Below are 13886 nucleotides of genomic sequence, written 5' to 3'. Positions count from 1 at the left end.
CACACAGGTCAAGCTTTGGGGGAAAATGGTGAAAATCAGTGTGGTCAAAACCACGGCGTACGCCGACCAGAAGCCCGGAACTAGTGGACTTCGGAAAAGAGTTACCGTCTTCCAAAAGAATCAGCACTATGCCGAAAATTTCATTCAGAGCATTATATCTGTTATCGAGCCTGCACAGAGGCAAGATAGCACTGTAGTTGTCGGTGGAGATGGAAGATTCTTCATGAAAGATGCAATTCAACTCATCGTGCAGATTGCGGCAGGTAATGGGGTAAGTATTCTGTTGTGGCACGTTTTAAGTCCATGACTTGACATCTCTCATGAAGCTTCTGCGGTGGGTCAAAATAAAAGTTAGCCTCTCAGCTACTTGGCAGGGGAAACTTGATTAGCCCTTACACAGTGCGCAAAGTAAACCAATTTAAAAATGTGCCCAGTTATTCTAGACTTGCCATTGTCTCCGAGGCTTACTCTTCATAGCTTATTTGATGAAGTAGCATCACAGGATGAGAACAAGCTAAATTAATATATTAATGTTGTACACACGACGTGATGTAACAAGATCACAATCTCACGCAGACTGTGCCACACACTCTAGACTCTATCTAGCCTGAGAAGCATCGTCTCAAATTTGGTTCTGCCAGATGACCTCTTTGATATTTGCATGAGACATGCTAGGAAGGTTCCTTGCTCAGTTGTACCTTTGACATTTCATGTTCGCATGGCAAGGCAGCGTAGCCTCTCTAACCAGGCCAGGTTGCACTGTATCCCCATACTTCCGTCTCGATAATGTAACTGTAAACGTCCTCGCCAAAATGATACAATATCGTCGTTTGCAAAGGGAAACAATGTGGCAACAATGTTGCATAATCAACAGCAGTGGTGGTCGAGCTAATGTACACAGACTACCCTGTTGCCGCGGTGACCGAGGAGAAGTGTCGAGTAGGAAGCGTGCTAGCTGTCACGTTGCAGCATACGCCCTCTATGGTTGCAGTCATAGGGTTGCAGTCAGGACACACTGGGGCATGCCACATCCCTGCAGAATGATGGAGACAAAATGTTCTGTAAGACATAGCATGGTGGACAAGCCATTTAATCACAAAGTCGTTGTATGGATGTTTTGTTTACTTCCTCCAAGTGGCTCACTTTGATTTTCTGGTTGCTTTCCATCATCATGCAATGATGCCTAAAGGCAGGTAAGGAAAGTAGCCTAACCTGTAGCTTAGACGGTATCATAGAACCCTTGTGTACTTTTTGAATATACTTGTCCACATTATTTAGCCTGATGAAATGAGGAACTACATACATAGCAGCCAAATGTGTCCTTGAAAGAAAGTAATACATCTTGTTTTGACTTGTTTTGGTGCAATCTGTAGTCAGCATTGTGTCATTTCAAGGTGAACATTTCCCAACATTCATTGGCTGAGCTCTACTGATTAGGAAGAAATTGACATTCATCTGATAAATAGTCTTGAAAAGGTTGCTGAAAGTGTTATTAGACTACATGTGGACAATAGTGTCACATGAGATGTTAGACTGAGATTAACTGTACCGCACCTCCAGTTGAAATATCGTACTGAAATGACAGTATTTAAGATAGTGTAGCATTTTTTCTAGTTATGATAGATTTCTGACAATTACACAACTCCAAACTTGGAATACATTTTACCGTACTGTTGTAACATCTCACAAAAAATGGCAGTGATTCGTTATCTGATTTATTAGTCAAGCAAAATGAACAGGCATAAGCACTCAGTGGCCTGTGTTTGACCCAGGACAGGGAGAGGTAGAACCTCAGCAGGTAGCATATCCTCTTGGGGTCATTCCGTGTCAAATCAGACAAAATCCAGGAAATGGTTGCAGCACCGACTCGGATTTTCTTCAAAGTTTGTATACACAATGTTTAGGTTCCATTACTAAAATCTGTAAAATATTTTTGTTCAATTCTATTGTTTTCATTGTCTTTTTGCCCTTGCCTTTTTACACTCTCTAAATGACCTTATCTTGGAGGCCATGTTAAGGTACTCATATCTTAAAAAGTATAATTCCTAGCCTGACTAAACTTTATAGAATGGAAGACAAGCATGTTCTCAGTAAGATTCGATGATTAAATGTTTGTACCACAGTCTCATTGGTTGTACAGAAGTCCCTAGTTTCTGAAAAAACATGCAAAAAAAGTGATATTGAGGGTCTCAAAACTTTTTTATTGGGACACACCTGCCATCAATGAGTCTTTTCTATAGAAATATGATCCTTTGTTAATGTTGTCCCAAAATGTGAAGTCTCCAAATCAAATGAATTTGACAATAATAAGGATAAAACAAGGCATGTTTGTATTTTTGTGTCATTTTCATGCAGCTGAAAAGCTATGTGGGGTAGGTAGTAGGATCATGAAAATCTATGTGGAAATAGAAAAGTATATGGACATGTAGTGTGTAAAGTTCTAATATTGCATCCAAGCCCCGTTCACAGAATAAATGCATGTAGTTGCAGGTGTTTTGGTAACACCAGAATAAACATTTACAATAAAAAAAGGGAAGTTTGGCACCCCCCTCTGGCGAAACAGTAGCATTTTGCTACTTTTACAAGGCATTAACTCCGGTAGCTATTTGAATGGAATGGAAAGGCTATATTTTACTTCTCGTATTCAAAAAGAAGCAGAAATTCCTAATACCTTGAAATTGAAAAGGATACCAAATACACCGAATTATGTACTTGAAATTATGTTTTAACGATTAATCTAAAATAGGCCTTTCATTGGTTGGTGGCTGTGAAGTTCTCAAAGGCCATTTGAATATCTTCATACGTCTTACACTGTTCAGAATGCCACTCAGGCACCGCAGCATGATGTGCAGGTAGGGCAATATGTGTCTATGATGGAAAATGGTGGGTAGGGTATGCCTTGGAGAAGTCAGAGGAGCTGGAGGACTACAAGGTCAAATTCCTGCACCCCAGTGGACCAGCTGCCATTCATGTGCTGTGTGCTGTGCCAGCCCCAGCCACTACCAGGACAGGACGGCAGTACGTATGAAGATATTCAGATGGCCTTTGAGAATTTCACAGCCACCAACTAATGAAAGGCCTATTTTAGATTAATGGTTAAAACATAATTTCAAGTACATAATTCGGTGGATTTGGCATCCTTTTCAATTTCAAGGTATCAGGAATTTCTGCTTCTTTTTGAATACGAGAAGTAAAATATAGCCTTTCCATTCCATTCAAATAGCTACCGGAGTTAATGCCTTGTAAAAGTAGCAAAATGCTACTGTTGCGCCAGAGGGGGGTGCCAAACTTCCCTTTTTTTATTGTAAATGTTTATTCTGGTGTTAGCAAAACACCTGTAACTACATGCATTTATTCTGTGAACGGGGCTTGGATGCAATATTAGAACTTTACACACTACATGTCCATATACTTTTCTATTTCCACATAGATTTTCATGATCCTACTACCTACCCCACATAGCATTTCAGTTACATGAAAATGACACAAAATACAAACATGCCTTTTTTTATTGTTATTATTGTCATGGTTATTTGTCGTGGAGACTTCAAATTGTGGGAAAACATTAATTAACTGCCGTATTTGAAGAGGAAATAGTGACTGATACCAAGTGAAAAAGATAAACAGTTTTTTTTAATACCCTAAATATCACACTTAATGCACGTTTTTCCAAAATTGAGGGCCCTTTCGAGAGTCAAGAGACATTTAGTACAGATTTTAAACTGTGTACACATGCTTATTATGAGTTGATCTTCCACCCTAGAAAATTTGGGGAGGCTAGGGAACATATTTGTCAAGATATTAATGCCCAGACATGGCATGTGTTTTTCAAGCTGTAAAAATGAAAGAATTTCAAGGTCTAAAAAAGATATGAAGACAGATGATTTCCACAGAAATATTTCACAGGCCTTGGTTTTAGGACCCATTGATGATATACACAAAGTTTTAACAAAATCTGAGACGGTGCAGCAACAATCTTATCTGATTTGACACGGAATGACCCCTTGGGGTCTGCCTACTCTTGCCAGGTTGCCAACCATCAGCGTGCCCGGGGTTAAACATAGCATGGGCACTGAGATTGACAGCCAGTTGTTACAGTATGTAGACACTTCACGTTACTATAGTTGCCTGATCTGTCCTGCTTACAAACCTCTTGCAGATTGGCCGGCTTGTCATTGGTCAGAATGGGATCATGTCCACCCCTGCTGTGTCCTGTGTGATCCGCAAGATCAAAGCTGTCGGAGGGATCATCCTGACAGCAAGTCATAACCCTGGTGGTCCCAATGGAGACTTTGGTATCAAATACAACATTTCCAGTGGAGGTAAGTTGGTGGAGTTGTAAGGAGTAAGTTGTTTTTTATTTACCTGTGGTGTAAACTAAGCTCCTTTATTGTCTTAGCTGAGTCTTATACCCAAGTACTTTACTCAGAGTGTTTGCTTACTTGTTGCAGGAAGATATTATATAGCCTACTAAATTACTGTTATGAATGATTCAGTTGTTAGGATTCATTGTAGAGTAATATCAGACTGCTTTAGACATGTTGTGGAATGCAGGAGGTCAGGAACACCACAAGTAGCCATCTTGTTCTTGCTTCAGGGCCTGCTCCAGAAGGCATCACAAACAAGATTTACGACATCAGCAAAGCCATCACAGAGTATCACATCTGTCCCGACCTTAAAGTGGACCTGGCTAAGATTGGGAAACAGACCTTTGAGGTGGACACCTTCAAGCCATTTACAGGTAAAGTGACTCTTGGTCCTGTGGGTGATATGTATCTATGTATGTGATCAAAAGCATTTAGCCTGATATATGCACAAATTCATTTCTTCATTAGCACATCTTTTTTTTGTCATATTTGTTATGTTCATTTTGGCTGCAGCCATAATGTCCCGATGGTTTGTTTTTGTTTTATGACAGTGGAGATAGTGGATTCAGTAGAGTCCTATGCTGAGATGCTGAGGGAGATCTTTGATTTCCCTGCCCTGAAGGAGCTGCTGTCCGGATCCAAACATATCAAAGTGCGTCTGGATGCTATGCATGGAGGTGAGACGGAACCACTCCCCATTCACATCCACCCAGTAATGCACAGAATGCAACAACAGATTCAAAACTAAGACAAGCTGTTTTCCTCTTATTGACATTCCTGTGGAAATGTACCAACTCCATGCTTAATGGTTTCAGGATTTCAGGGTATTTTTCCTACAGATAATGAATTGCCTCAGGCTAGTCTGACATAGCTGGTGGCTCCTATCTCCGTTATTGCATGTCCTCATGAATTGCCCAATCATTGTATCCTTACAGAGTTCTTCCTGTGGAATTTTACGGTGAAAAGAAAAAACTAAAATGGCTGAGGGAACATATGATTGTTCTTCAGATAGTTTAAAAGCATTGTTTAGATCTTTACTTCAATTCCCAATGATATAATAAAAAAAACCTTGGTGTGGTATTTGTATTGTATTTAATGTATTGAATGATTTCTGTTGAACTGACACTTTTGCACTCTTCATCCTTTGCCCAATGTCAGTGGTTGGACCTTATGTGAAGAAGATCGTCTGTGAGGAGCTTGGCTCTCCTGCCGACTCTGCTGTGAACTGCGTTCCCTCTGAAGATTTTGGAGGTCACCACCCTGACCCCAATTTGACCTATGCTGCTGACCTGGTCAAGGCCATGAAAGGTGGTGAATATGACTTTGGAGCCGCTTTTGATGGTGATGGTGTAAGTCTCAATATCCCTTTGTCAGGCTTAATAGAAAGAATGAAAATACAATATGGAATATGCAGGCAGTTCACACAGAGCACTGTAGTTTGGTAATAAGAATGAATAAGGCCCTTTAATGCTTAATTGAAATGTGCAACTGACACCAGCGTTGCCAAGCCACAACACTGATGCCATGCATCAAATCAACAGTGCCTAACTATATGCCACACCTACCCTTTATCCAAACAAATATCTATCTATGAGTTTAGTTAGATACTGTATTTGGTTTGTTGTCGCTCATGCTAGGCCTCTGATGTTCTCCTCTCAGGACCGTAACATGGTACTGGGTAAGCACGGCTTCTTTGTGAACCCCTCTGATTCTGTAGCTGCTATTGCGGCCAACATCACCTGCATCCCCTACTTCAAGAAGACCGGCGTCAAGGGCCTGGCTCGCAGCATGCCCACCAGTGGAGCTCTGGACAAGTAAGCATGGCCACAACCAGTAGAGGGAATATGGGTAGATGGATAAAGAAAGATGACGGGGACTTCTTAAACTACAATTCACGGGGAAAAATATGTTATCTTACCAGTCAGGGCTGCAAGACCACACACCAGTATTTGGGCTGCAAGACCATATATTGATCATTCTGTAAATCACTCCTGGTTCGAGGAAAATGTCATTACTGATGGTTAATTGTTATGCATGGTATTGCTTTCATAAGAAAATACATATTCTGTTTCACAATGTTGCGAAAATATAGAATATTATTACAGGCCCACAGAGACAACAGAAGTTTCACTGTCTCTAATCTCTCTCTGTTTCTGTGGCTAGACCTGAATCTCTTAGCTTTATTCAAAAACATGTATCCAACACAACCACAAAACTTAGACAGACCACACCAAACCAAGTGTTTAATGTAGCTTAGTTTAAGTCTCTCTTTTTTTTGTCGATTTAGTGAATTTGTTAGCATATTTTTTTCTGACCAGTTAAATGTTCACTCAAGTACAAAAGTCAGAAAATGAAAACATCACTTGAACCTTGGCTTGAACCACGAGAGTTGTGTATGAGAATTGTGTTTGTTTAAGGATAATGTTGATTCTGTAGTGTTTCTCACTGTTCACATACTATATGTTGACACAAGCCTGCGTAAATAGCATTGATAGTCCCCAAGCTAACATCCATTCCATATGTTTTGGACAAATCTTAACCTCTGTGGGTTTGGAGGGCTGTCTGTGTTTTTGTTCTTGCTTGGTTTGCTGTAGCAGAGACTTGTGAATTTATATGCATTGTTATTCAGAAATATATAATTCCTGATGTAGGGATATTTGACATGGTTTATATGTATTTGCTTGTGTGTGTGTGTGTGTGTGTGTGTGTGTCTCAGTGTGGCTAAAGCTCTGAAGATGGCGCTGTATGAGACTCCTACTGGCTGGAAGTTCTTTGGGAACCTGATGGATGCCGGCAAGCTGTCCCTGTGCGGAGAGGAGAGCTTCGGCACTGGTGAGAGGCCCAGGCATCACCCTGACCCAAGATGCACTCATCTCCTCACACAGTTCCACCCAACACCCACTCAGCCCTTCACATAGCGCCCCTCTAATCTGCATGGTGTCATTCCAACCCATACCCACACCACACCAAAGCACACATGCTCAACAGAGCTACCAGTCTCTTGTTTATGTCAAAAGAGAACAATAGCCAAGAGCTACTTCATCATGGTATACCTAAAATGTTTATTTATAAAGCCTTAAAGGAGAAATCTGACGAGTTTTCACATAGATCTCTGTCTGTCACCAATACAAAAAAAGCCATGAAAACCATTGTTTTTACCTAGCTCGAGTAGCTACAGCTAGGGGCATGTGTAGCGCTGTAGCTGCCTGGCTGTAGAAACTCAATCTAGATAAAAAACGATTATTTAATTTTTTTTTCCGTACTGACAGTCCTTGGTGACCTTGAGAAACGGAGATCTTTGTGAAAACGCGCCGGATTTCTCCTTTAATGCGTGCACCACACAACTAAAGAGTTGCTAAAGAGGAGGAGATGATTGAGATCAATGATTGGGAGAGAGTAAGGGAGGAAGCGATATGGTTGTACTTCCCCTTAGTCTGCTACTTGTTTCCTCACAGGCTCTGATCATATCAGGGAGAAGGACGGTCTGTGGGCTGTCCTGGCCTGGCTGTCAATCTTAGCGTCACGCAAACAGAGTGTGGAGGACATCATGAAAGACCACTGGAATAAATTTGGACGCAATTTCTTCACGAGGTGATTTGATGATGAAGTATTCTTTGTATTTTAGATCAGAGGAATGGTAAACAGCCATGTCAGTGGCGGCGTGTGAGACAGGGCATTTCAAGTCCAAAGATTTAACCAAATATGGTAGATTCTTGGTAGACCTGATTGCCACAGACAACCTGGCTCCAAAGTCACTTACTGCAGACTTAGGCTTTTTTGCCAATATGACAACATAACAATTTTGGCTTAAGTTTTTTCCCTTATGACATTAGAGCTTGACACCATGCTGTCTATGTTTTTTAGTCATTGCTGTACAAAGATCTAACATTGCTGCCCTCTACTGACCAAATGTGATACTACTTTCATGTACTCAAGTGTGTGCATGATTAGACAAAATTACAAAATTACACATATTAACTTCATCCTTCAGAAATTCAAAGAATGTTTGCCTTTACTGATATATTTTGTGAACCCTTATGATGCAGTTTGTATCACTTATCTTACCATCCATCTTTTGAAGTGAGTCTTAAATAGTTTTCTTGTATCTAAACATGCAATATATATATGTTTACTATATGACCTTGACATTGCAGGTACGACTATGAAGAGGTGGAGTCCGAAGGTGCTAATAAGATGATGACTGAACTGGAGGCTGGCATGAAGTCCTTTGTTGGAAAGAAGTTCTCCTCGGGTGATAAGACCTACGAAGTCGGAATAGCTGATAACTTCATGTACACAGACCCAGTGGATGGAAGTGTGTCAAAGAACCAGGTTCGTGATGGATAATGTTGGCCTTTACTGAGTACTATTCATGTACATTTTCAGGAACAAACGGATATTATACAGCGTCATAAACAGTATAGCTCACCTTAGTTATTATACCGTGACTATTATTTCTGCAGTATACACATGCAACATATATTAATGCTCCCTTTGGGTATCAGACATTCCCAAAGTATAATGAAGTAAAAAAATTCCGTATCAAGCAGACAAAGGCAGTTTCAGAGATTGTAAAACATGGTGAGACATTTATTAGCTAGCAACAGTTATAACTACAAGCTTGGAGACCAGCGTGAGCGCATCGTTTAGGGTGATGGTCTACTGAGCCTCCTACGCTGTGTGTTCTCTCTGCATTTAAAGGCCTCACCTCCTCTTGACACGATCAAGAGGAAAGGCCTCATCAACAAATGATCAAAGGGTCTCAAGGGCCGTTTGTTGACCAGTTGATCAAAAGCTGGGGTCTTCACTAAGGCAATGATAAAATATTTCTACTACAATAACTCCAAATAATCAGAATAATAGAATAATAGAAATACAAAATACCCCCCCCCCCCCCCATCACTGGCCACCTGTGTGTTCCGTTCCACTCTCACGGTTGTCTGCATTCACTGAGTCCAAATGTAGAGTTTCAATAGTTACTTTTATGATCCACATTATGACCCTTGTCTGTGTCCACCTCATACGGTCGGCTGCTCTCCAGTTCCCTGCTGGACGGGACGCTGAGGGCTAAGCTATAAGGTCTGTGTGCGGAACCAGATCCTGTGTTGAACCGGGCCGCAGCGTTCCAAGATCAGTGACCTGGCAGGACTCAACCCCCCCCTGATTCACACCCTGAGGACAAGCTGTCCTGACGCGAACCCACAACACAGCTGTGCGCACGATGTGGCCCACGAGGGGAAATAAAATATACATAATTTATCAAAATAATGCAATTTACATTCACTTCCACTCTCCCGGTTTGCCAGAGGAAGAGATATTGTGATTTAGTGGTGTTTTTCTCTACTTTTTTTTCAACTAAAATAAGTCCCCTGTTGCTTCTCTGGTTTGGGGTGTTTTTTTGTCTCTGAGGTAAAAGAGGTCACAGTCTTGGAGTGGGAGTGTGTGTGAGTGAGCGAGTGGATGTTTTGGAGTCGGCTCACTTTCATGCGGCCTGATGTTTTTGTTCCTCTCCGAGCGCTTGACCAGCGTGCGTCCACTGATTACCCATCGTCCTGCTCCTCTTCCCATCCTGTTTTTTGTCCAGGGCCTGAGGATCATCTTCACTGACGGCTCACGCATCATTTTCCGCCTCAGCGGGACGGGCAGCGCCGGGGCGACTATCAGGCTCTACATAGACAGCTACGAGAAGGACCCGGCGAAGATCAACCAGGAGGCACAGGTTAGGGATTGGCCAGCGGCTGTGGCGCTGATTGAGTGTGACAGGAGTGTGTTGGACACACAGCGGGTGCTCCACTGCGCTCCTCGTGTGTGTGTGTGTGTGTGTGTGTAAATGTTTCTGCTCAGATGGAGCGAAAGGTTTGCTGTATTGTCTCTCTTAATCATTCGCAATAGTGCTCTGGAGAGACCAGCAGCTCAGGAACCTAGCCAGTCTAAATATCTCCACCTCTTCCACTTACAGAGAGACACACACACACACACACACACACACACACACACACACAACCATGTGAAACCTGCAGGTAGTATAAGGGCCAACATGAACAGAAATCAAATGAAATTAAAAACATTCAGATGGCATACATTCCTGTACCATCATTTTAACCCATAGACTAGCCTTGGCAGCCAAGACCTGAATATGTCAGGCCCACATATCAGAGACCACAACAGCAGCACTGGCAGATGCTCTGAATTCGATTTCAGAGTGAACTCACGCCAAGAAAGTAGCGATTATAACGTCAGTGCTTGCAAAGAGAAAGTTTTCAAACGTACATCATACCCCTGTAAAACCTACCTTATTTTGGTATATATAGTTAGTTACCAAGATAATAGTACAAAAATATTCTCCATAGATACAGTGCCCTCCATAAGTATTGGAACACATGCTAAAGTTGACTATAAAGGGCAATATAAAATCATCTTTTGGACATTTATCTTAATACCTTAAATAAAAAAAAAGGAAATATCCAACCTTTAAGGACATCAGTTTTCTTTGTGAATGAATAATGTATCGTAAATAGATAGATGTTTTCCTTCAAATACAGGGGTCATAAGTATTGGAACCCCTATGTTAACCCTATGTGTTTAAATTCCCACAGAGGCAGGCAGATTTTTTTATTTTTTGAATGCCAATTATTTCATGGAACCAGGACACTATGCACCCTGTTAAAGTTCCCTTGGCCTTTGGAATTAAAATAGCCCCACATCATCACATACCCTGCCTTCACCATACCTAGAGATTGGCATGGTTTTATTTCAGTTAGTCTATTAGCTGGTTTTATTCTCATTGAGCTCGATGCAAATCAAACCAGCAATTTCCAAAAGACGATTTTATATGTTCCTCTTTATAGTCAACTTTAGCATGTCTTCCAATACTTATGGAGGGCACTGCACTGTATACAGTATGTGGTCATGCTGGTCTGCGGTTGGAATGAATGACCATGTGTGTGTCCACTCTCAGGTGATGCTGGCTCCTCTGGTGGACATTGCTCTGAAGATGTCCCAGCTGAAGGAGAAGACCGGCCGCACGGCCCCAACTGTGATCACATAAACACCTGATGCCTTCCCCTCCAACAAGAAACCTGTCCATTCAGTCACCCATCATCTCCTCCCCAACACACAATCACTCAATGCCTCATATCAATACAGTATCATGCACTGCCAAAACAGAATAGTATACTACTACAACACACAAAAATAAATTAAAAAAGAACGTTCCAGAAGGATATGAATGGTATGGTTTATTATTTCCCAGAGCCAGTTGTGCTTTCCTTCGAATAACATTCTCTGGGTCTCTCACAGGACCAAGATAGATGTTCCCCCTCCCCACAAGTTGACATCGATATTCCTGAGGTTGTAGGATTATTGTTTGTGGTCAGCCTGGGATCCATTTGTTTTCTGTCGTGTGCTAAATATAGAGCCGTAGCTCTTATCTATGATAAAGCGCTGGTGTTATTTAATACATTAAATCTGATTATACTGCTACAACTGTGGTTAAGTGCTAACATTGAGCTCTAGTAGATATTAATTAACACAGGGAATGCTAACCAGAGAAACCCCTATTTCCAATAAAACAACTTAAAACACACATTTAATACATGCAGTTTGTTGAGAAAGGAAATCAACCATAATGTACATTTTGGTTAATATCACCTCAACCTGGTGATGCATGTAGGGACTATGGCAGACATGCATTGCAATACATGCAGGAGGAGGGATGTATGTCTTTTCATCATTCATTAAAGTATGTGGGGAGAGCATCAGTTCAATCTCAGGCAGCACTGGAGAGATAGCCATCACTGCTGGAATGCAGGAATGGCCCAGCAGCTCCGAGAATCGGGGCGCGGATGTGGTTATGCAGGCCGTGGAGACGGCCAGGGGACCTGCATAATCAGGCCTATCCCTCTGCCCTCAGATCTGGGCCACAAATCCTTAGCAGGAGTGCATCTACAAGGAGTTAACCCGTAGGCCCCGACCACAATCCTCCAGGCCGGCTGGCTTTTGAGACCTCTGCGGTGAGCACCAGTGCAGCGTTTGGAAATGAGTCGGGCAGTGAGGTTGGGTGGAGTATTATTAGTCAGATCAGGCCTTATTGTGGAAATAAATGAGAAATGGCCTGCCAGAGACGCGCTGGATGTCCTAACGCCTCCATACAAGCCAGGCCAAGAATGCAATCCAGAAAAATGGAGTGTTGAGACTTCCAAAAATTAAATTACAAACTTGTAGAGGCCAGCCAGGATTACATATATCAGTTTTGCCCTCTTGTTTTTATTGGAATGTTTTGGAGATTCGGTTGAGATACCAAATCCTTAATCCCAAATGGGAAAAGAAAAATGTATCCACTTGATGGAGGTCCATCAAAGAAGGTTTTATGAGGTGATCTTGAAGCTGAAGTTTATGACTACTTTAGCTTGACTATTTCTGAATATTCATACTTGCACATAAAGGGAAATGAATATTTCAATTCAGTAGAGTAAAAAAGGATAAAATATGAAAAACAGAAACAAGGAATTTCCTCTGCCCCATAAATGCTACAGACAGGCTGACATCATGGTTCTCATTCCAGTCGTCCATTTCACCTGAATTGCCTGCAATTTAGTTAATAGTGGAAGAATTTGGAAATCAGGTAGGCCTGTGTACTGGGCACCTCCCCCCCCCCACCCCCATCTCTCTCTCTCTCTCTCTCTCTCTCTCTCTCTCTCTCTCTCTCTCTCTCTCTCTCTCTCTCTCTCTCTCTTCTCTTGCTTCTCTCTCTCTCTTTTTCTCTGTCAGAATGTTCTGGATTACAGATACCCTTCACCAATTCCACTCATCTGAGTCAATGATGACTGCATCGTAATAAACCCCCATCCTCCCCGCACTGGGCCCGTCTGTCAACTCACTTATCAAATGGACAACTTTTGGCAACAGGATGTGTCACAGTTAAATGGTTCCCCTTTGTGCATGAGGGAATGAATAATAGGGTGGGACGTTTTCATTCTCTTTGAATATGGCATGGCCCGAGCTCTCTCATCTGATGCTGACACATAATGTGTTCCCCTGTTCGGGCCGTAATGGTTTGCAGGTTTTATTTTGATTGGCCATCATTACGTCAGGTACTGGTAATAACACTCACATGCATTTAGCCGCGGGGCTATTATAAGAAGGCTTTTCCCCCCTGATGTTTGGCAGCTTGGCCATATTTTTACAGCAGCACAGAGAATCGGCCCTTGAGAAATGCCATGTCTATCAGCTGACAAATTAATCACCTTCAAAAGTCTCATAATGAGACCTGAAGAAAATAAATACACTTTTGAACTGCCAATAAAAATCATGTAATACTATTTCATAAAACAGGACATAAAGTGCTTTCGAATTTCACATAACAATACAAAATTAGCTCATGAAATAAAAAGTCTGGGAAATGACTTTGCCTTTGTCTCCATCTCCTCAAGTCTGTTAAAATACTTTGGTGAAGAGTTAAGACATAGAATACATACATAGAATGAACTGATACAGGCCAAGATGTCTGATGGCATTTAA

The 13886-nt window shown here is 41.7% G+C and overlaps 1 protein-coding gene across 1 annotated transcript; it reads left to right on the top strand.

Moving 5' to 3' along the window:
- The first annotated feature begins 1 nt into the window (after nucleotide 1).
- On the top strand, nucleotides 2–11590 carry pgm1 (phosphoglucomutase 1). The gene is made up of 11 exons (XM_062555618.1): nucleotides 2–271; nucleotides 4160–4322; nucleotides 4598–4741; nucleotides 4919–5044; nucleotides 5526–5716; nucleotides 6027–6181; nucleotides 7084–7199; nucleotides 7823–7958; nucleotides 8522–8699; nucleotides 9952–10086; nucleotides 11326–11590. The coding sequence occupies exons 1-11, from the start codon at nucleotides 26–28 to the stop codon at nucleotides 11413–11415; spliced, it is 1680 nt and encodes a 559-aa protein (XP_062411602.1). The 5' UTR covers nucleotides 2–25; the 3' UTR covers nucleotides 11416–11590.
- Nucleotides 11591–13886: the final 2296 nt, after the last annotated feature.

Source organism: Sardina pilchardus, chromosome 15 (assembly GCF_963854185.1).
Source record: "Sardina pilchardus chromosome 15, fSarPil1.1, whole genome shotgun sequence".
NCBI classification, from domain to species: Eukaryota; Metazoa; Chordata; class Actinopteri; order Clupeiformes; family Clupeidae; genus Sardina; species Sardina pilchardus.
Note: the sequence above shows the minus strand (reverse complement) of the source record. Positions and strands in the feature narration are given on the sequence as shown.